Consider the following 22,523-nt stretch of genomic DNA (forward strand, 5'->3'; position numbering starts at 1 on the left):
GAAATAAACTATAACTTTCTCTGTTTTTTAGGAAATATAGTAAATCTGATAGATGAGATTATATGTGTAAAAGAACCTCTCCCTTACAAATAGAAAAAGTCCCACATTATATAGGGACATATTTAAAAACAGACTGGAGCCAGATGTGGTACATGCCTTGAATCCCAGCACTCCAGAGGCAGACACAGGAGGATCTCTTTCAAGGCCAGCTGATTTACAAAGTTGAGTTCCAGGGATACAAGGAGAAATCCTGTCTTGAAAAACAAAACAAACAAAAGACATAGACTGGCTTGAAATAGTTTTTTATAAAAGGGAATAGGAGAGAACTATAGAAATTGCTCAGTGGTTAAGAGTAATTTGTGTGGTGTGGTGATGCAGTTCTTTAAAAAAAAGAAAAAGTGCATGCTACTCTTGCAGAGACCTGAGTTCATTTCCCTACTGGGGAAATGCTTGAGCAGCTCCACAGCCTGTAACTACAGCTCTGGAGGATCTAACACCTTCTTCTGCCCTTCTCCACTGCAGTTAGGTCTCTCTCTCTCTCTCTCTCCCCCCCCTCTCTCTCTCCCTCTCTCTCTCTCTCTCTCACACACACACACACACACTTTAATTATGCACACATGCATAATTATACAATATATACACATATATACAGGTATCTAAAATAAAATATTTTTAAGATAAAAATTATATATATATATATATATATATATATATAGTGTGTGTGTGTGTGTGTGTGTATTAAAGTCTTTTGCAAAATAGAGGAAAGAGAGAAGACTAGGGGACTGGGAAGACGGCTCAGCATGGGAAAGCACTTGCCACACAATCTGATGTGATTTTGATCCCTGTAACCTATATAAAAAGCCAGATGCAGTGGCACATATCTCAGCATTCCAGTGGTGATATGGGAGGCAGAGACAAGAGAATCCCTGCGAAGCTAGCTTAGAGTAATGAGCACAGCAGCAGAAGCAATAGAGACCCTGCCTCAACAAGGTGTAAGACAAGAGCCAACTCCCAATAGTTGTTCTCTGACATCACATGCACCATGGTAAACATGTGCGTGCACACACATGCACACATGCAGTAAATAAATTTTTTTTAGAAAAAGAGTGTAGTAATATCTTGAAATGTAGTGAATTGTAGTGATGGATTATCTTATTTAATGCCTAGCATATACTGATATCTCAGGGAAAAAATAGTTGTCATTTCTTTATTCTTAACACAGAAAAGATATATTATATGGTAATAATTCTTTAATAAGATGTTTTTCAAAGCTTTATCCAAGTTCTGAAAGAGGAATAATTCCTTGTTTAGAGTTTAGATGCTAATATTTATTTTCTTATTTCCAGGATATTCTCTCTAATTTTGTGTGGTACGCAATAGGCAGTTGACTTTAGTATCACTGTGAATTTTGATAAGAAGTGGAGAATTTAGGATGGGAGAGATAGCTTAGTGCTTAAGAACACTGGCTGTTGTCCCAGAAGATCCAGGTTCAACTTCCAGCATCCTCAAGGTTGCTGTAACTCCAATCCAGGGGAATTGGATGCCCTTCTCTGGCCTCCTCAGGCACTGTATGGACATGCACACAGGCATACACACAGGCATACACATTAAATTAAAAAAAAACAATTTTTTTTAAAAGTGAAGATTATGAAGAAGCTGTCAACAGTAAGGAGTAGTTATGGAACTTTATTTATTTTTGAGACAGGGCTTGTAGTCCAGGCTGGCTTCAAACTTCCTTCGTAGCTGAGGATGACCTTGAAATTCTAATTTTCCTACTCTACCTCCCAAGGGTTAGAATTTCAAGGATGTGCTACCATATTTAGTTTATCCTGGGAATGATGCCCAGGGTAGCTTGCATGCTAGGCAGGTCCTCTACCACCGACCCTAGGCTAGCTGTAAACTTTGGTGTAGAAAAATGAATAAGTAGATAATGACCTTTACCTAATGGGATGTCTTCCTATTGGGCCTTTTTCATTTCTCTTCCCTGGTATATTCTGGTTTGCTTCCCCTCTCTCTCTGCCCTCTCCCTCCCTCTTTCTCATTCTTTCTCCACCCACCTTCCTCACTATTGCTTTGGTTGGTGTTCTCCCTCCCTTGTTTGTTGGTTTGGTTGACATGTGTAATGCTGAAGATTAAACACATAGCCTTGCACATGCTTGCAAGCTTCTCCAGGATTAAGCTGCACCTCAAGGCTTGGACATTTTTTATATATCTGACACTGTTTTAAAGCCTTGATTAATCTGGGTATAGTAGTGCATGCTTGAAGTTCTAGCCCTGGGAGAGGCAGAGGTAGGAGGAGCATGAGTTATAAGCAGGAGCCTGGCTATATAGTGGGAACTTGTCTGCCCCAACCTCCAATAAATACATAAAAACCAATAACAAGATGAGAAAGTGACTTTACTACTTTAATTTTCCAAACAGCCCTAAAATAGGTAATATTAATATCTTTGGTCTGCTATGATGAGGAATCTGAGGCATACCAAGACTAAATATTATGTTTAGTGTCATATAACAAAGTAGGAAATTAGAGATTCAAACTCAAGCATTCTGGTTTCAGAGCTCTCCATGGCTCTTATCATTATGTTCTTCTACCCCGTTTTATTCCAGACTTCATCTCCATGTAAGGTTGTAAATTTACTTAATGTCATTACTTATTGATTTTATCACTATTCAAGTTTTGAAAAGAGACATTACACTGTGTTTGTCCTTTTATCCCTATGCACTTCTTTTTCTGTAGTGATGCTTGGTGAGTGAGTAAACACACAGCGCAGTAACTGTCTCCTCCCTGACTCTAGGATCTTCACGCTGTACAGCAAGTCACTGCCACTTGACCTGGCTTGTCGTGTCTGGGATGTGTTTTGCAGAGATGGAGAGGAATTTTTATTTAGGACTGGATTGGGGATCCTCCGGCTATATGAAGATATACTCCTACAGATGGACTTTATTCATATAGCACAATTTCTTACCAAATTGCCAGAAGATATCACATCAGAAAAGCTTTTCAGCTGTATTGCAGCCATTCAGATGCAGAATAGCACCAAAAAATGGACTCAGGTATTTTTTCTTTTTTAAAACTATCTTTTCTCATTTTACATGCCAAATCTATTTCCCACTTCTTCCCCTTCTCCTTCCACCTTCTCCCTCACCCCTTTTTAAACTTTTAATACTTAAAATTATTTATTGACTTTTATAAAGCAGTTAATTGTATCACAAATGTTAGTCTTAAACTAAAAAATAATTCTTGGCTTTGAGGTGGAAGGATTTAAAATGGCTTTCTCTTTTTTTTTTTTTTTTTTTTTCTAAATTTACAGCTTTATTTTATATAAATCCTGTAGTATTTTAGTGAATTGCCACCTATAGTAATCACTCACTTACCAATGCAGTCATGGGGTTACTTTGATATTTCAAACAGACAATTGTATTAAGTACCTGCTATGAGACTGGCAAGATGATTCAAGGGTAAAGGTTCCCGCTGCCAATATGACTATCTGAGTTTAATACCTGGGTCCCACATGTAGATGACTCCACACATGCACTATGGCACATGCATGCTAATGCACTCACATATATGTGAGATAGATAGATAGATAGATAGATAGATAGATAGATAGATAGATAGACAGATAGATAGATGAATGTAAAAAATGAAGCACCACCAAAAAGCCCCATCTGCTGTGTACTAAAAGGTTGCAACAGAAAGAACATAATATATGATAGTAGCTTTTTGTTGTTTTGAGTCAAGGTCTCATTTAACCCAGGCTAGACTTGATCTTACTGTACAGCTGAGAATGACCTTTGTCTTAGTCAGTGTTCTATTGCTGTAAAGAGACCATGGTAACTTTCATAAAAATAAAAGGCATTTAATTTGGGTTTACTTACAGTTTTAGAAGTTTAGTCCATTATCCTCATAGTGGAGAGCATGGCAGCATGCAGGTAGACATGGTAGCTGAGAATTCTACATTTGCATCTGTAGGCATCAGGAAGAAACACTGGGCCTGGCTTGAGCCTTTAAAACCCCACAGCCCACCCCTAGTGACACACCTACTCCAACAAGGCCATACCTCGCAATCTGTCCCAAGTATTCCCATTCTGGGATGACCATTCAAATATATGTGCCTGTGGGGGCCATTCTTATTCAAACTGACACAGCCTTGAACCTGTGATCCTTCTGTTCTGGAATACAGCATGTGCAACCACCTTCAGAGATCCTGGCTTTCAGATGCTTAGTCTTGTTAGGAGAAACACATATACTGGTAAAAGACATAAAGTAAGGATTGTCATTTAGTTCACGAATGACAGATCTGTCTTTTAAGATCTTAGTTTAAAGCCAGGCGGTGGTGGCGCACACCTTTTATCCCAGCTCTCAGGAGGCAGAGGCAGGTGGATCTCTGTGAGTTCGAGGCCAGCCTGGTCTACAAGAGCTAGATCCAGGACAGGCTCCAAAGCTACAGAGAAACCCTGTCTCGAAAAACTAAAAAAAAAAAAAAGAAAGAAAGAAAAAGATCTTAGTTTAATTGCCCTTGAAATAAAATATAAAAATATTGGCCCAGTAATATCAGAGTAATTTTCAGCTGATGAAAACTGGAATCTAATTATATTCAGTAGAACTGGGCTTTGAAAGTAAAGTAAAGGAGAGGTGGGAAGATGGTTCAACAAGTAAAAGTTCCTGCTGGCAATCCTGGCAACCCGAGTTCGAGTTCAATCTCCATGTGGCAGAAGACAGCCAACTCATGCAAGGTGTCTGCTAACCAAGGCATGCACATATACTCATATACACAACCAGTGGATTAATAAACTATAGAAACAAAAACAAGAAAAGCCAAAGCAAACAAACAAAAAACTCCCAGAAAATCTGAGAAGGTAGCATATGCCTGTTGAGGTGGCAGCAACAGGATCAGCAGTTAGAGCCATCCTCTGCATGTAACAACAGGTCAGAGCCAGCGTGGGCTATGTGAGACTCTTTCCATAGAAATTTTAAACAGGGATGGTGTGAGGTCTTGAGAATGGCAATATTTCAGCAGAGCTTTCTGTATTTATAGCCTATAGTTATTTCAATCTCTTTGTTTTGTACAATTTGCAGGTCTTTGCATCTGTAATGAAGGACATTAAAGAAGGGGATAAGAATAGCAGTCCTGCTCTGAAGAGCTGACATTGGAGTCAGGGACGTGCTGAAATGTAAAAGCTAATTTTGGGGGAAGTTTCCTGTTTCGTGCTGATAGCATGGAGAGAAGTGCTGGAGAGAAGAATCGAGAGCTGGAAAACCGCTGAGTTGAAGTTCCATGGCTGAAACAAATGAAATACGTAATTTATTGACAGTATTAACAAAAAAGTACCTGGGAGAGCCATTTTTCAGAGGAAAAGGCTTAGATGGCCTTTACATACTCCATAATTTGGAGTGAATACTTTAAATGCAATAATTTTTTAAAAATAGCTTCAACAGAAACTTCAATTTTTTTTATATTTTTTCTTTTTTAACAATTACCACAAACGCACTTCAGGGGTCAGAATAGGATTGTTAAATCCTACTTTAACCTCCAAAAAAGATAGGATACATGTATTATCTCCAGTTCTGGGCGTTTGAAGCTATTGTAGACCAATAGTAAGCATCTATGTTGTATGTTATTGAAGTCACTGTAACTCCTGCTTACAGCATCATAGGCTAGGGCAGTTCTGACCCTCTAGAACTGGAAATGTTGGTGGGATATTGTTTCTTGTTTTGTGTTTCCCACAGTGTTGTGTCCCTTTGTTTTTGAAGAGAAATTCTTTCTCTAAGGAGTTTCTATTACAGAAGAATTTTAGCCTTTTTGTTTCTTGTCTGAAAAATTGTTAGGTAGTAACTTAACATTAAAAAACTAACTGGTAGAATGAAAGATCTTTTTGCACTTTAGTGGACTGAAGACTTGACTTTGAGAGTAAGAATAAAAAAGCAATGAATTCTAAGAGTTCTAGATAACACACTACTTACAAGACTTGAATTTTTTAGTTAAAATCCATCTTCTATCTATAGAAACAAATTTTATTAATTTCAGTTTGAAATTTGAAATCTTATATAGCTAAGTCTAAGACTTGTGAAACTCTATGCATATTTTTTCTAATTGATGGGAATAATAGTAAAAGTAATTTTACCTTTTTTCTTAGTCTTTTTGATGGCATCTCATATAAATTATTAATCATTGGTAAACTGGCATTAAATTTATTATACCTAATTTTTGAACCTAATCTAAATCATTTGAATTATTATGATGGGTCACATCTGTACAAAATATTGTTTGGTTACTGATTAGATTTATACTGTTTTGATGTTGCAGTTTGGTTTGAAACAACATAGAAGCACACATTTCTGTTAGTGGTGAACAATACATATATATAGTCTCTAGACTAAAAAGCCAGAGATTCTTCCTTATGGTACAGTAAATTGCCTAAGGAATATGGGACCAGAGGGTGTCCATATATTTTTACCCTATGGGTTGAACATTCTAGCCTCGGGAACCCTGAAGAGTTAACTTCTATCAAAAGGGCTGGCTCAGTGAAGCTGGTAATGTAATAAAATACTGAAGGAGTTTCTAGAGTCTTAATAGGTTTTAGGATGAGCTTTTAGCTCTTGTGACTATGCCTTGATATTGGTGTCCCTCATAAAGGGCACATAACCTCTGGCAGTAATCTCTGAATTTATACTACTTGGCCTGGATTTAATTTTATTTAATCCTGAGGTGGTCTTATGTTCTGTATTTCTTTTTCTTACCTTTTTTATTGTACAGTTTCTTTACCTTCCAAGTATAAATGTGTATATAAAATGTAAATACAAGAAAGTCACTAAAAACCACTAGTAACAATTACTATGAAAATAAAACTTGTAAGCAGAATGATGACAGAATGAGTCTTCATTATTTTAGTTCTATTAGGCTTAGTGAATATCTAGAAAAAAAACAGACTAACTTTTTTTCTGGGGGTCAGGTTTCTTCTCTAAGGAATTTCTGAGGTTGTCAGTACTTTGAGCCTTTCAGAGAAACTGACATACTGCACTGTATATTCTTTCCCTTTGGGCCACATAAACAGGTAATGTGTAATTACTCACGTCACCCCTCACAGCAGGCATTTGTTAGTTTATTTCTTTATATTCATCTCTAGGGCTGGGATTAAAGATGCGTGTCATTGTGGCTACTGGGATTAAAGGTGTGTGTTACCATATCCTGGTCTATACGACTGAGCAGTGGGACTGTTTTACTCTCAGATCTTCAGGTAGTCTTTGTGTACAGTTGAAATGCCACTACAGTGCTGGGGCTCTGATTACAAGAGAGCAGCACTGCTTAAGATAACTTTCTGTGCTTTACTAGGACAGTGGGAAGGTAGTTCTTCCAGATCAGAAGATGTGATCCAAGGGGGCCAGGCTGCTGAGATGGAATCTTCACAGAACCTGGCAATGTAGCTGAGGCTAACCTTAAACTCCCTAACTAGTTGAGAATCTTGAATCTTGTGATTCTCCCAACTCTACCCTTCCAGGTGTTGAACTTAGGGGCATGTGGCAACTCACTTTGGTTTTAGGTCCTCCCAAAATTTCCAAACTAAAATTGCAGAGTGAGGAGACAAGAATGGAAGAATGGAAGGAGAAAGGGCTAAATGCTAGCAGAGATTCTGTCAAATGCTCTCATACAAACACTTCAGTTCCTGTCTGAAGCAAGTAAGTGGACCTCCAACACCAGCCCAGACCACCAGCCACAGCAAAAGGGAAGTTTAGGCAACAGGAAGAGTTCACCAGCAGCTATAAAGAAGGGAACACAGAGGACTTGGCAAAGTACCTGTACTCATATCTGGTACAAGGACAACCATACCGCCAGTGAAAGTCAGTTGTCTTTGGGATCTCACAGTGGATCACTGAACTGACACAAAACACAGCTTTTACCTCAAGGTAAAAAAATAAGTTTGGGGCTGGAGAGACAGCTCAGCAGATAAGAACACTAGTTGCTCTTCCAGAGGTCTTGAGTTCAATTCCCTTCCCAGCAACCACATGGTGGTTCACAACCATCTAGAATGAGATCTGGTGCCCTCTTCTGGAGTGCAAGCATGCATGCAGGCAGACCACTGTATGCGTAATATACAAATGTAGTCAAGTGTGGTGGTGCATGCCTATAATCCCAGCACTCGGGAGGCAGAGGCAGGCGGATCTCTGTGAGTACCAGGTCAGCCTGATCTACAGAGTGAGTTCCAGGACAGCCAGAGCAATACACAGAGAAACTTGTCTCAGAAAAACAAAAAACAGCCAAGTATGGTGGCCCATGCCTGGAATCTCAGTACTGGGAGGTAGAGAAAAGGAGGATCACAAGTTTGTAACCAGCCTGAACTACAAAGTGAAACTCTTATCTTTAAAAATGTTTTTAAAAAGAAGTCTTTTAAAACCTAACAAATTAAAGAAAATCTACAGGAAAGATTTCTCTATTATAAGAAGAAAAAAAAAGCCAAATAAAAACATAAGAAACAAAATCCCACTTTCTAGCAGAGAGACTGTTGCTTGACCCCATAATTGTGATGCCTTATTTAAACAATTACAGATTAACCCTGATGGCACTGTACCAAGTTGCCAGTCTCAGAGAGAACAAAGAGAATTTTAAGGTTTACTATCTCCAGATAGTACGATGTTCACTAAAATCTATTTAAAACACACACACTATTTGTATCCCTGGCTGCTCTGGAATTTGCTATAGAGACCAGGTTGACCTCAAATTTAAGATACACCTGCCATTTATCCCTAGTACTGGGATTAAAGCATTCACCTCCAAGCCCAACCAGGTAACTTTTCCAAATTACTACAAAGGAAGCCATTCCCTTCAAGAGGTGTGGTGTAATTCATATCTGTTTCAACATCTCAATCTCTCTTCTGTCTCCTCCTTTTCCTCACTCTCAGTTTGCCTGCTGTGTATCTATTCACATTGTCTATATCAAAATTTATGTCAGTTCTGGTGTGGTAAATGTTTACAACCCCATACCCTGGGTTGTCGCCATTGCTGCTACAACATTTTGCTGTAACCTACCTAAATGATGTCTTCACTAATGTTTGGTGATTGCCTTGATTTATGACTCCTTTCTTCTATGACTACAGAACGGTTATATGATCACTTTCATGGTGGAACATGTCATTTCAGGCATCTTCAGTCTATTCCTGGGCCATAGTCAAGTGGGTAGGACGCGAGGAGAGCCTGTTGGCCTAGAATGATTTTGGGTGAGAGAGCAATAAGATAACCTGTGTTTTCAAAGCATCTCCTAGCCTCCACCTTATGTCTGTACACAATTGGGTGTGCCTATAATTAAAATCTGATGCACTAGGAATAGGATAGGAAGCAAGGATCTATATTATCTAAGCGTGTTAATCAAAGCAAAGAAACCACCCAAACTACACTCCTTAGCAACCAAACTCCTCCTCCCTTGCGTATGCTCCGTCATTTGGCCCACTGTCAGTCTGGCAATTATTTCATTCTGTTCTGTTCTATTGAGTAAAGTCCTTGCTGCACTGCAGCATTTATTTCAGTTCTTTGACTAATAAGAGGCCAGAAGCCTGGAAACATCCAGGCCAGACTCTGACACCAGTAACATATACTTAACCTTTGCTGGCCTAGGAATCCTAATGGTAATCAGACTGGCCTTAAGACAGCAGTCTTCCTGCCTTTGGCGCCAAGAAATTGAAATCACAGGTGCAAGCCACTAAGTAGCTTGGCTGATCTGAAAAACAGTTGGTGGCCCTGTCTAACCTCAAATTCTAACAATCCTCTTAGCTCAGACTCCTCTGAGTGCCAGGATTACTGGTGTGTGCCACTAAGCCCAGGTAGGTGTAAAACATTTCTTTTGTTGTCGTTTTGATATTTAGAGAGTCTCACTACGTAACTCCAGCTATCTTGGAACTTACCATGTAGACCGTGTTGGCTTTGAACTCAGATCCATTTATCTCGGATTCCCGAGTGCTGGAATAATGGCCTTGTGGTAAGTGTAAATATTCTACAGTAGGCTGTAAAGGCGTGGGGACTTAGGTTCCCAAAAAGTTAACTCCTCCTCCTCCTCCTCCTCCAGCAACTGCAGCCTCCCTCCACCTCCAAGAGAGATTTAAGTATTTGAATAATAATTGAAAGAATTCAGGGAGCACCTAGGAGCCCCAGAGAATGGAATGTTAATCTAGGAGTCCTAGAGTAGGCTTCAAGGAGTTCTATCCCGAAGAGAAAATAAGGGAGTGAAAGGGAATTCAGATGCTAGATTTGCAAATTTTACTACTGGGAAATTAGGGAGATCCTGTCTTTGTTTGAAGGAGACTTAGTAGTATAAAAGTGAGCAGTGGTTAGGTTTGATAATGAAATCTGATTGGGTACACAGTGAAGTATTCATATAAAAGGTTTCTGAGACATTTTGTGAAGGTAGAGAAATATAACTTGTAATGTTTTAGAAGAAAAATTCCAATGTCACAGCTGGATTATCTATCTCTGCTTGTCATTAGCTGTCTTTGAAAAATGGTTTATGAGTGTGTGGGTGGTCTTTATGGATAGCCAAGGAAGCCAGAAGAGGGCATTAGTCCCCTGGAACTAGAGGTATAGGCAGCCATAGACATGCATGCTGGGAAAGACACTCAGGTGCTCTGCAGGAGCCATAGCTGCTCCTAACCGCTGAGCCATTTCTCTAGCTACCACATTAGCCTTTTTGGTACTCAAACACTGCCTGAGCTATTTCTGCCTTGGTGTTTCGAATAGCTGTAGTTTCTGTCAAAGTTATTCTTAACCTGGACTGATTGGCTTTTTGACATTTCTTGTCGTTTTTTTTTTTCTCTCCTGACATCCGTTTACCCAATCTAAAAGAACCACTCACTCTCCCCTAACCTTTTCTGTCCCCAGTTCTGGAATTTAAGTAACCTGTGTGTAAAGATTTAGTAGCTCGGGGCTGGAGAGATGGCTCAGCAGTTAAGAGCACTGACTGCTCTTCCAGAGGACCCGGGTTCAATTCCCAGCACCCACATGGCAGCTCACAACTGTCTGAAAATGCAGTTCCACGAGATCTGACACCTTCACACCAATGAACATAAAGTTAAATAAATCAGTAAAAAATTAAAAAAAAAAGATTTAGTAGCTCTAGTTTGTTGCACTGGAGGCATTTACACCAAGGCCCTAGGAAGTGGGTGACAGTGTTTTTCTTAGCCATTGTTTGTATCTGGCCTGCAAACAGCAAAGATGGCTCAGGAATGTGGCAACACACTTACTACTAATAGTGTGGGGCCGAGCATGGATGCCTGTCCTTTGAGAACCAGATGACTTTGCATTCTGCTCCATCTCTTGTTTATGGGCAAATCAAAAGTACTCTTCCTGAAGAACTGGGAGGGACGATATCGTCAAGGCATGGCAGCATGTACTGGCACTTGGGAGGCAGAGGCAGGTGGGTGTATTGAATTCAGGGACAGCATAATCTAGGTAGCAAGTTCCAGGACAGCTAGGGCTGCACAGTGAGACCTTGTCTCAAATACATACATACATAATAAATCTGACTTTTAAAAAGGATTCTGAAGATGGTTATTTTGTATAGTAAAATCATTGTTTTCTTAATTTTTTATTTTTTACATTTTTTTAGTGTACTTGTTTAGAGGTGTGGCGATAGGCTTATAAATGCCACTTAGCAGGTGGGCGGCGGTGGTACACACCTTTAATCCCAGCACTTGCAAGGCAGAAGCAGGTGGATCTCTGAGTTTGGGGCCAGCCTGATCTACAGAGCTAGTTTCAGGACAGCTAGGGCTGTTACACAGAGAAATCCTGTCTCAAAAAACAAAACAAAACAAAACAAAACAAAAAACACACAAACAAAAGGACTGCAGAAAAGGAGTTAGAACAGAAGCAAAAACAGCCATGAGAAAAACACTTCAAGCCGGGCGGTGGTGGCGCACGCCTTTAATCCCAGCACTCGGGAGGCAGAGGCAGGCGGATCTCTGTGAGTTCGAGACCAGCCTGGTCTACAAGAGCTAGCTCCAGGACAGGGTCTAAAGCTGCAGAGAAACCCTGTCACGAAAAACAAACAAACAAAAAACAAAAAGTTTCCTATCCCCCAGGGTGTCTTTGAATTAGCTACTGACCAAGCTGCCTGGACCTGCCCTGCGCATTTTTGATGCGGTGCTGAGGCTAACCCAAGGCTCCGTGAGAACTAGGCAAGCATTATACCAACTGAGCTACACCTCCAGCCCATTTCAGAGTCTTGCCTTTCTGTCAGTTTATCACTCATTACCTTTATCTTATCCTAAATTAGCCATAATCTAGATTCCTTATCCCTTCTTACAAACCAACCATCCTCAGTTATTTGGGGATGAATTTTACACACACACACACACACACACACAAATATGAATTACAACTGTGCAGGGGAGCCTGTGAGCTTGGCAGTTTTTGACATCCTAACCTCGATCTGCATCACAGTTTTCTTACCGAAAGGACCAGAGATTGGGGGTATTCATCACGTCAGTGTGCGGAAAGGTCTCGCACACCGCGGAACAATTCGGAACCATGATTAAATAAAAGTGTCTCTCTTGCCTCCTGCGCTCCGTGGAGTCTCCACCATCACGGGAGAAGTTGGAGGCAGGAACCTGCAAAATCCACTCTCCCTGAGAGTCTGGTCCAGGTAAAAGGTTAACCTGTCCCTGGAGCGGAGACTGAGCCCGCAAAGACGAACGGCTCTAAATCTCGTGAGTCGAGGTCCGAAGTGGGCGGGAGCCGGAAGTCTCGCGAGATGCCGGAGTTTTCCCGCGAAGGAGAAGCGCGCGGTTTTTCTCGCGCCGGGGCTTGAGGGAGCGTTCTGAGCGTGCTGGGCTGTGAGGAGTTAGCGCGCGGCGTTGGAAGCGCTCGGAGGAGGCGACCGTGTGCCCGGCGGCTGTCCAGCCATGCCTGCGGAGCAGCCCGCGAGCAGCAGCGGTGAGTCGGCGGCCTGGAGGCTGCGGCGCAGGTCGGGAGAGGGAGCCAGCAGGGGCCGGGGCTGAGGGGGAAAGGAGGCGAGCGCCTGCCGGGCGACACGGAAGGGTTGCCAGTCTCCCGTGCACCCTCCTTTGGGACCTGGGGCCGGGCAGATGGGCACCGTCACCCAGACGCTTCGGCTTTTGCTTGCAATGCACTCGGGAAGGAGTAGGGTCGTGACCTTCGGAGTTGAGAAGTCGTAACTAAGACCACGTTCTCAAAGACCCCATCTCCCCTCCCCTTAGGGTCCGTAGTCCCAGAAATGGCAGAGCAGACGGAACCTGCACTGATTACCCCAGCCATGCTGGAGGAGGAGGAGCAGCTCGAGGCTGCGGGACTTGAAAGGGAGCGGAAGATGTTAGAAGAGGTAATGCCCCGTGACCCGGAGTTCTCCCCCGGGCGTTCCTTCACCGCTGGCTTGCTCTTTCCGTGTACTTCAGGGCAGCCGGGTCCCTTATCTTTTTCGTACGTGTGGAGATGAAAGCTTGGCTTGCGCTTTGGGGGATAGGTTTCTGAGATTGGTTTTGGTGCAGGGGTGAGGGGAGTGGTCGAAATGTATCTTGAGTGAGCGTTTCAGATTGCCTTTTTGACCATTAAGATTCATTCAGTATCACTGGTGAACGCTTTCCTTTGCCATCTTTATTTGTTTTTTAAATATGTACCTTCACTGTATGCTTGATGGCCAAAATTAATCTTTAACACCCAGAGTCATAATGTAGTAGACAGAGATGGGGTAGATGTTGGCCTCAACCAAAGGCTGGGCTGAAATCCAGCTTTACTGATTTCCTCCTCTTTTTTTTTTTTCCTTTTCCCTTTTTTGTTTGTTTTGGGGACAGTTTTACTAGGTTTCCAGGCTGGCCACCACACCCCAGGATCCCCCTACCTAGCTTCCCAGAACTGGAATTACTGGAGTGTGCTACCAAGCCTTGGTCCTAATGATTTCTTTGCAGTCAATTACTTAACTTAGGTTTGCTACCTAAATGGTCAGCTTGTTTTAGTTTTCTACAAATAAAGTTCTTTAGCTAAAATTGAGGCGTGTATATTCACGACAAATTAGAGTATTTGTAATTTCTGTAAATAGAATCTTTATAACTTAGTAAAAGCAGCTTTGGACATTTGGAAGTTTTAGTTTTGTTTAGTATGTTTACTATGAACTCCCACTCTGCTGCTTAATTTGAGAGAGCAAGAAAAAGAGAGTTACAACCCCGGGGAATTCTTAAGTCCTTAGTTTTTTTCCTTGCCTTTGTCCCAGCCTTCCAGTAAAATATAACTTCTCTTTGGGGCTTTTAATCTTGCGTTTGTAGCCCAGGCTGGACTGGAACTCACAATGCTTTTGTCTGAGCCTCCCGAGTGTTGGAATTATAAGCCTGTGCCACCTTGTCTTGCTCATAATCTTTTTAAAAAAACATCTTTATTATTTTGAAACATTTATTCGTGTGTGGGCGGGTGGGAGGGTATGTGTACTTGAGTTTGCCTGCAGATGTCTTGGAGCTAGGGTCAGCAGGTTGTGAGCCACCTGACAGGACATGGGTGCGGGAACCAAACTTGAGTCTCTGCAAGAGTAGTTGCACTTTCATCTGCTGAGCCATCTCCAGCCCAGATTCATTTTACAAATGAACAAACTGAGCCATTTGGTAAAAAATGTAGCTGTGAAGTCAAATTTGAACTCATGTCCTGCGTTCCCTTCTTTATCACCTGTGCCCTTTTTTGAAAGGACATATACCTTAAATAGAAAACTACTGAATTTGGGAAATAATCCATCCTGAAACAAGTGATGAGTCACATGGTTCATGCTAATTATTTTATGTGTCAGTGCTCTTTCTTATTTGTGTGTGTGGCACATGGAGGATAGATGGAAGTTGATGTCAGGTGTCTTTCATTCTTCTTTTAAATAAAAATTATTGATGTGCATGGTACATGTGTGGAAGTCAGGATAGCCTTATATAAGAGTCAGGTCCCTTCCCATCCATCTTCATGTGGGTTCCAGGGATTGAACACAGGTTGTCAGGCTTGAATGGTAAGGGCCTTTACCCCTGAACCACTGATCCATCGCCCTGCATGCTGCTTGTTTTTGAGACAGAATCTCACTGAACATCATCTCACCTATTCAGCTAGATTGGGCAGGGAGCCCCAGGGATCCCTGTGTCTACATCTTTTACAGTGCTGGGAATGCTAACATCTCCACGCTTACTTTTTTGGGGTTCTAGGAGTCCTTTTTTTTTTTTTTTCCCGAGACAGGGTTTCCCTGTAGTTTCTAGAGCCTGTCCTGGAACTAGCTCTTGTAGACCAGGCTGGCCTCGAACTCAGAGATCTGCCTGCCTCTGCCTCCCGAGTGCTGGGATTAAAGGCGTGTGCCACCACCGCCCGGCTGGTTCTAGGAGTCCTAACCGAGGTCTTCATGGTTTCATGGAAAGCACTTTGTCAACTAAGCCAGCTCCCTAGCCCCCTGCCAGTCAGCATTCTTAACTCCCTCTGGGTAGAGATTGGAACATACCATATTTTCTAGTTAGCCTCAAACTAGAGGCTCTAGCATTGTTAAACCTTAATGAAGATTTTTTAAAAAAAATTTATTGAACTTTATTTCATGCGCATTCAGATTCCCTGAAACACTATTTATAGGCAGATGTGAACAACCCATGTGGGTTCTGGGACTTGAACCCAGGTTCTCTGGAAGAGCAGCCAGTGCTTTTAACCACTGAGCTGTCTTGTCTGGCCCCATTAATGAAGATTTATTAAGAGCAGGGTCACACTAGGCTGTATGCCTGTAATCCTTGCACTTGGGATCAGATGTTCAAGGTCATCCCCTACATGGGTCATCCTCAGCTATGTAGCTATAGAGAAAGTTGGGGGGGCAGCTTTTATTTTATGAGATCCTGTCTTTAAAAAAATGTCAGGTGTAGTACACCTAAAAATAATCACAACACTTGGGAGAGTGAGGCAGGAGAATTGGTGCAAGTTTGAGACTATCCTAGGCTACAAAACAAGACTTTATCAAAAAAAAAAAAAATGGGGGCTAAAGACATTCTGCTTAAGAGCGCTGTTTAGACTTTCAGATAGATGGTCCAGGATCAGTTCACAGTACTCACATGATGACTTATAGCCATCTATAACTCCAGTTCTAGGTGCCCCAACATCCCCTTCAGAACAACAGCACAGGTACCAGACACATGTGTTGTACACATGCGTATATATACATACAATCACACACACTCCAAAAAATAAACCTTAAAAAAGTCATCATGCTAGACATGGTGGTGCATGCATGCCTTTATTCTCAGGACTGGGGATGCAGAAACAGGTGTGAGTTAGAGTTCAGCCTGGTTTAACAGCAAGTTTTAGATCAGCCAGGGTGACATAGTAAGACTGTCTCAAAAAAGAAGAAAGAAAAGGGCAAGGTTTTATTTTCAATGTTTACTCATTGAGTACTCAACTATTTTATAAAGTACTTATTTCTAATTAGATTTTTAAAATTATACAGCCCGGGAGTGGGCCATTGCTCTTGTAAAGGTTCTGAGTTTGAGTCCAGAACCTATGTTGGGTGGCTTACAATTGCCTATAATTCCAGCTCCTATGGGATCTGACATCTCTGGCATCCATGCATATACCTCCAGTCTTTTCAAAGACACAGACTTGATTGCCAGCACCCACATGGTGGCTCACAATCTTATGTAGCTTCAGTTCTAGTCGATCCAATGCCCTTCTGTATACCAGGCATACAAGTGTCACCAACATGATACATGTAGAGATAAAAACATTTCATACATACTCAGTATATAAAAGTAATACAAAAAGTAGAGGTTTGTAACTCAAAAGTGTATGTGACTTGAAAGCAATGATCTAGCTGGATGCCATGGCCCCTGTGTAATCCCAGTACCTGGGAGGTAGTTGCAAGAGAATCTATTCAAAGTCATCTGTTAGCATAGTAGATTTGAGGTCAGCCTGGGCTGTTAACATGAAAGATAAAGTATACAGGCAAACCTCTGGGGAACTCAAAATGCTGGCAAGAGATAATGAGACTTGAGAAAGCATGTTGAATTTTGAAGAGGTTTGGACTGGTGAGATGGCTCAGTTGGTAAAGTGTTCAGTGAACAAGTCCAGCAACCTGAGCTCTAACTCAGAACCCATGTAAAGGCAGAAAGAAAGAACTGACTTTACAAAGTTGTCCTCTTATCTTCAAAAATGGGTGTCCAGGCCTGCAATGCCCACACATCTTGCATGCACACAGACAAATAAGAAAAGAAAGAGGTTTATTTTGTTGTTACTGTTCTGATCCAAGTTTGAGGGACTGAATTTGGTGATGACCTTGTAGACTGAATCAAGTGGTAGAGGGCATCATATATAGCACAAGTTTTTGTTTTTTTCTTTTAATTTTCTGATTTTTTTTTGAGACAGGATCTCATGTAACTTAGACTGGCTTAGAACTCCCTGTGTAACAGTGGCTATCCTTGAACTCTTTCTTTTCCTTTATCTACCTCCTGAGTACTGGGATTATGGGCATTTGCCACTATGCCTGGGTAACAGCAGTTCTAGTTATAAAAAGATGCGGTAGACCCTGGCCAGTGAAGTTTTGTTTGTTTTGTTTTAATTAGCATAAGGAGATGCCGGTTTCATATGGTATTTTCATGTGTCATTATATTTGTTAATTCCTTCCCTCCTGTCTTCCTCTATTCTCCCTCACCCTCCTATTAGTGACTTAAGTTCTTCTGGGTTTTGTTTCTTGTTTTTATTCTAATTCTGTTCTATTTTTATTTTCATTGCTTTGTTAAATTTTGTTTTGAGACAGAGTCTTGTATAGTCAGGCCAGTGCCTAACTTACTATGTAGAAGGATGGCCTTGAGTGATCCATGTGTGTCTTTAGAAAATTTAGTATCATAGATTACTTTTCTTTTGATAGGCTCGAATGTCTTGGGATAGAGAGTCCACTGAAATTCGGTACCGCAGACTTCAGCATTTGCTTGAGAAAAGCAATATCTACTCAAAATTTTTGTTGACTAAAATGGAACAACAGCAGTTGGAGGTATGTATATAGATTAACTATAGATGACAGGTTAGAAACATTTGAAAATAGCTTTTTAAGATATAAATTAGGTATAGTAAAATGTAAAGATTTCAAGTTTATGGTTTAGTTTTTTTTTTTTTTGTTTGTTTGTTTTTTGTTTTTTGTTTTTTGTTTTTCGAGACAGGGTTTCTCTGCAGCTTTTTTTTTTAGAGCCTGTCCTGGAACTAGCTCTTGTAGACCAGGCTGGCCTCGAACTCACAGAGATCCGCCTGCCTCTGCCTCCCGAGTGCTGGGATTAAAGGCGTGCGCCACCACCGCCCGGCTATGGTTTAGTTTTTTAAATTAATTTTATTAATCTATTTATCTTGGATGTCTGCACCATGTGCATCCCTGGTGCCTGAGAAGAGCAGAAGAAAGAAGACATTGGCTTTCCTGGGTTGAGTTCCAGATGCTTGTGGGCTACTACCATTTGGATGCTGGGAATTGAACCTGGGTCCTGGAAGAGCAGCCAGTGGTCTTCATGGCTGAGCCATCTCTCTAGACCCTATTTGATGAGTTTTGATCAATGAATGTATAGACCTGTGTTATCACCAGCACAATTGAAATAATGTATATTTCCATTCCAATTTTTTTTTTCTTATGCCATCAGCAAACCTTATGATGAATCTGTCACTGTTGATCAGTAGTGCTTTCCCAGAATGTTATATAAGTGGTACCACTATATTATAGTATTATAAATATTTGGTTTCATCATTGTTTCCTAGAGTCCCTGGGATCTTCAGAGTGGTATTTTTTTTAAAGATTTATTTAATATGTATACAGTGTTCTGCCTGCATGTATGCCAGAAGAGGGCACCAGATTTCAGAGGTTGTGAGCCACCATGTGATTGCTGGGAATTGAACTCAGAACCTCTGAAAGAGCAGCCAGTGCCCTTAACCTCTGAATCATCTTTTTGAGTGGTATCTTTTTGTATGCTGGTGTGTTAACTAGAATTAGGACTTGGTCACTCAACAAGCTGAAAGCAGGACTAGAGGTGTAGACATAACTCAGCTTCAAGCAACGTTAAGTTGGTTGATGACTGTGATCAGTGCGTTAATCCTTCATGTCTATGTAATGAAACTCCAAATAGACATGAGAGCTTCCTTTATGGAACAGTTGGAGGACCCTAGAGAATGGTATTCTGGAGAGAGCACTGAAGCGCTCTTTGTTTTGGCTGTGCTGTTCTGGTTATTCATCAGTGTTTTTTGTAATAGACTATACATTTAAGTAAATGTTTCCCTGAGTTCTATGAGCTGCTTTAGCAAGAGGAGGTTGTGGGAACCTCATTTCATGGTCAGAAACAAAGGTTGAACAACTTAAACATTCCATTTGGCAGCAGGATTGAGGAGGACAGTATGGGGACCTAAGCACTCAGTCTGTAAGATCTGATTCTTTGGGACAAAGGTATGTTGCATCAGAACTAAACTGAATCGAATTGTGATAACATTCAGCAGCGGCATATTAATTAATTGCTTTATACAAACAAAAAGAGTGTAAGTTTTACTGATTAAGGTAGACGTTCCAACAGGCAGTTGTTAAATAAAAGAATAGGTGAAACCAGTTTCTTCTCCTATATATTTATAGGTTAACTAGGTATGCAGTCTTCCATTTTTCAGATTTCTTATATAATGTATTGATCATTTAAATATTTTATTCCTGAAAAGTATCTCATTTTTAAAAATGGCATTATTTATCCTTAGGGTTACATAGAAGTATAACTGAACACTGAATTACCTATTGTTGGTTTGTTTATTCTTTGGAGACGTGTCTCACTGTTTGGAGACTGGCTGAGTGGTCAGAAGGTTCATCGCCTTTGTTTTCTTTTCAGTTCACCGTCCTTTTGAAAACTGTTGTCAAATATATTGTGTCTGCATTTAGTTTAGTGTGGCAGAGGAGGGTAAATCTACTTCCTGAAATCTTAGAAAGCCTAGAAGTACAAGTTCTTTTTAAAATTATTATTTTTTTATTATGAATACATGATGATATAATTATGTTATATTTTATGTCACATTTCTTAAAAAATATCTTACAGGAACAGAAGAAAAAAGAGAAGTTGGAGAAAAAAAAGCGATCATTAAAAGTTGTAGAGGTAATAATGACAAGCCAGGGTTTTCTCCTCTGGTGCTGAGGGTTGAACCCAGGGTGTTGAATATGTGAAGAGAATGATCTACCACTGAAGGATTCAGTCCTTTAAAATATTTATGTTATCTTAAGTTTTGAGATAATTGTTACTTGTGCTTATTCATTATCTACTTAATTTCAAATTCTATTTTTTATTTTATTAATTTTTTTAAAAGATTTTATTTTATGTGTGTGTTTTCCCCATATATGTGTAAGTCCCTCATGTGTGTGGAATGCCCCTGGGAGCCCGCTGTGGATGTCAGATCTCTTAGAACTGGAATTGTTCAGCTTGTTCGTTTGTTTGCTTTAACTTTCAGCTTTTTAAAACTTTTTTCTTGGGCTGGAGAGATGGTTCAGTGGTTAAGAGCAATGGGTTTAAGTCCCAGCACGCACATGGCAACTTACAACACCTGTAACTCCAAGATCTGACAGCCTCACACAGTCATACATGCAGGCAAAACACCAGTGCACATAGAATAAAAATAAATTAAATTTATTTTCTTAATTGGTAGTAAAAATATTTTTTAGAGGTTTACTCTTATTTTATGAATCTGAGTGAATTCTTGCATGTATATATGTATGTCTGTGTACCACAATTGTGCCTGTTGCTTGGAGAGGTCATTGTGAGTGTCTGTGTGACTTTTGGGAATTGAACCTAGATCCTCTGGGTAGGAGTCAGTACTTAGCAGTCGTTCTGGCCCTCTCTTCAAATCTTCTCTCTCTCTCTCTCTCTCTCTCTCTCTGTCTGTCTGTCTGTCTCTCTCTCTTCTCTCTTTCTCTCTCTCTAGGTTTTTTGTTTTTTGAGACAGGGTTTCTGTGTGTTGCTTTGGAGCCTGTCCTGGAACTCACTTTGTAGACCAGGCTGGTCTCAAACTCACAGATCCGCCTACCTCTCCCTCCTGAGTGCAGGGATTAAAGGTGGACACCACCACTGCCCGGCTCTTCAAATCTTTTACAAGATTTTCTTTTTAAGTATCTTTTCATTTTTATGTGTATTTGATGTGTCTGAATGTTTATGAATGTTAACATGTGTACATGTGTGAAGTCCCAAGGTTGTCTGTTTGGAGGTTTCCTAGGTCATTTCATGTTCATTGAGGCAGGGTCTCAGTTGAACCTATAATTCACCAGTATGGCTAGTCTAGCTAGCCTGCTTTTTCCAGGGATCCCCTGTCTTTCTCTTCCTTATGAGCACTGGAATTAAATGGGGGCACATACCCACCCAGAATTTATATGAATTTTCAGATCCAAACTCCAGTTTGCACTTTCGGAACAGGGCCGTTATCTGTTGAGCCATCTCCCTAACTCTTTTTTAGTTATTGATAGTATTTTGGTTGTATTCATTCCATTATCCTCTCCACTCACTTCCATTGAACCCCCTCTTCCTAATATGTCCTCGTTCTATGTTCATGTATTTTTGTGATTCACCGAGTTTAGGGCTTTTTGTACAAACATGATGAATAAATGGGGTTAATATGCTGGTCTCCAATTCACAGAGATCTGTCAGCCTTTGCCTCCCAAATGCTGGAATAAAGTATGTGGCATCGCATTGGGAAGTATTTTTATTTTTATGGTGTATCAGTGTCTGTGTTTTCTGTGTGAAACCTGCCATGCTTGTGTGATCATAGAGTCTTAGAAGAAGCATTGGCTCCCCTAAGGCAGTTATGACATGATGAATGTGGGTGCTGGGAACCAAACTGGTCCTCTGTAAGAACAGGAGATTCTATTAACCACAGAGTCATCCTTAAAGCCCTTAGTACGTTTTTAATGTGTAATGCCATACCTGGTACACAAAGAGGCAAAAAGATGAAGTTATAAGGCTGGTCATTTGGTCTATATAGCAAATTTGAGGTCAGTTAAAGCTACATAGTGAGAATTTCTCAAAAGAAAAAAATAAAAGAAAGTAATAACATAAAGGTCCTTAATATAAATAATATTCTAAGGTTTTAAGAGATGACTCAGCAATTATTAGGGCACTGGTTGTTCTTCTAAAGGACCTGAGTTTCATTCATAGCACTCATGTGGTGGTTCTTAACTGTCTCAAATTCTAGGGGATCTGTTGATCTCTTCTGTGCTTGGGCACCATTTTGGGGGTCCTGCCCACGTTATTTGTCTGTATATGAGGGAGGAGTAAGGATTAAGAAATAGACAAGAGATAACAGAATCAGGAGGGCATCCAGTGAATGCTGTGATCTGCCCTAAGTTTATTACTCAAAGTTCTTATATACTCAAATCTAAAGGGGGTGGGCAAAAGACGTCTCTACCATAATACAAAGAATAAACAAATGTCATTTCTTCACGTCTCAAAACATTAAGTAACCACACCCTAGATCAAAATATCCTTTTGTCTAGGGAAAATATGGTCAAGCATCCTGTCATAACCTCGAAGGAGCAAGAATAAGTCTGAACTC

At 40.6% G+C, this 22,523-nt stretch overlaps 2 protein-coding genes across 3 annotated transcripts in view; both read left to right on the plus strand.

Moving 5' to 3' along the window:
* Tbc1d12 (TBC1 domain family member 12) overlaps positions 1-6,869 on the plus strand; it is a 70,131-nt gene extending 63,262 nt beyond the window's left edge. For both annotated transcript variants that reach the window (XM_038338089.2, XM_038338090.2), the window contains 2 exons: positions 2,796-3,054; positions 5,081-6,869. In XM_038338089.2, the coding sequence (XP_038194017.1) occupies positions 2,796-3,054; positions 5,081-5,149 (328 nt within the window). In that variant the 3' untranslated portion in view covers positions 5,150-6,869. The remainder of the gene's footprint in view (positions 1-2,795; positions 3,055-5,080) is intronic.
* Positions 6,870-12,786: 5,917 nt separating this feature from the next.
* Positions 12,787-22,523, plus strand: part of Hells (helicase, lymphoid specific) — a 36,952-nt gene continuing 27,215 nt past the window's right edge. The window contains exons 1-4 of the mRNA XM_038333121.1: positions 12,787-12,917; positions 13,202-13,323; positions 17,851-17,973; positions 20,027-20,083. Of these exons, the coding sequence (XP_038189049.1) occupies positions 12,887-12,917; positions 13,202-13,323; positions 17,851-17,973; positions 20,027-20,083 (333 nt within the window). The 5' untranslated portion in view covers positions 12,787-12,886. The remainder of the gene's footprint in view (positions 12,918-13,201; positions 13,324-17,850; positions 17,974-20,026; positions 20,084-22,523) is intronic.

Source organism: Arvicola amphibius, chromosome 1 (genome assembly GCF_903992535.2).
Source record: "Arvicola amphibius chromosome 1, mArvAmp1.2, whole genome shotgun sequence".
In the NCBI taxonomy this organism is placed as follows: Eukaryota; Metazoa; Chordata; class Mammalia; order Rodentia; family Cricetidae; genus Arvicola; species Arvicola amphibius.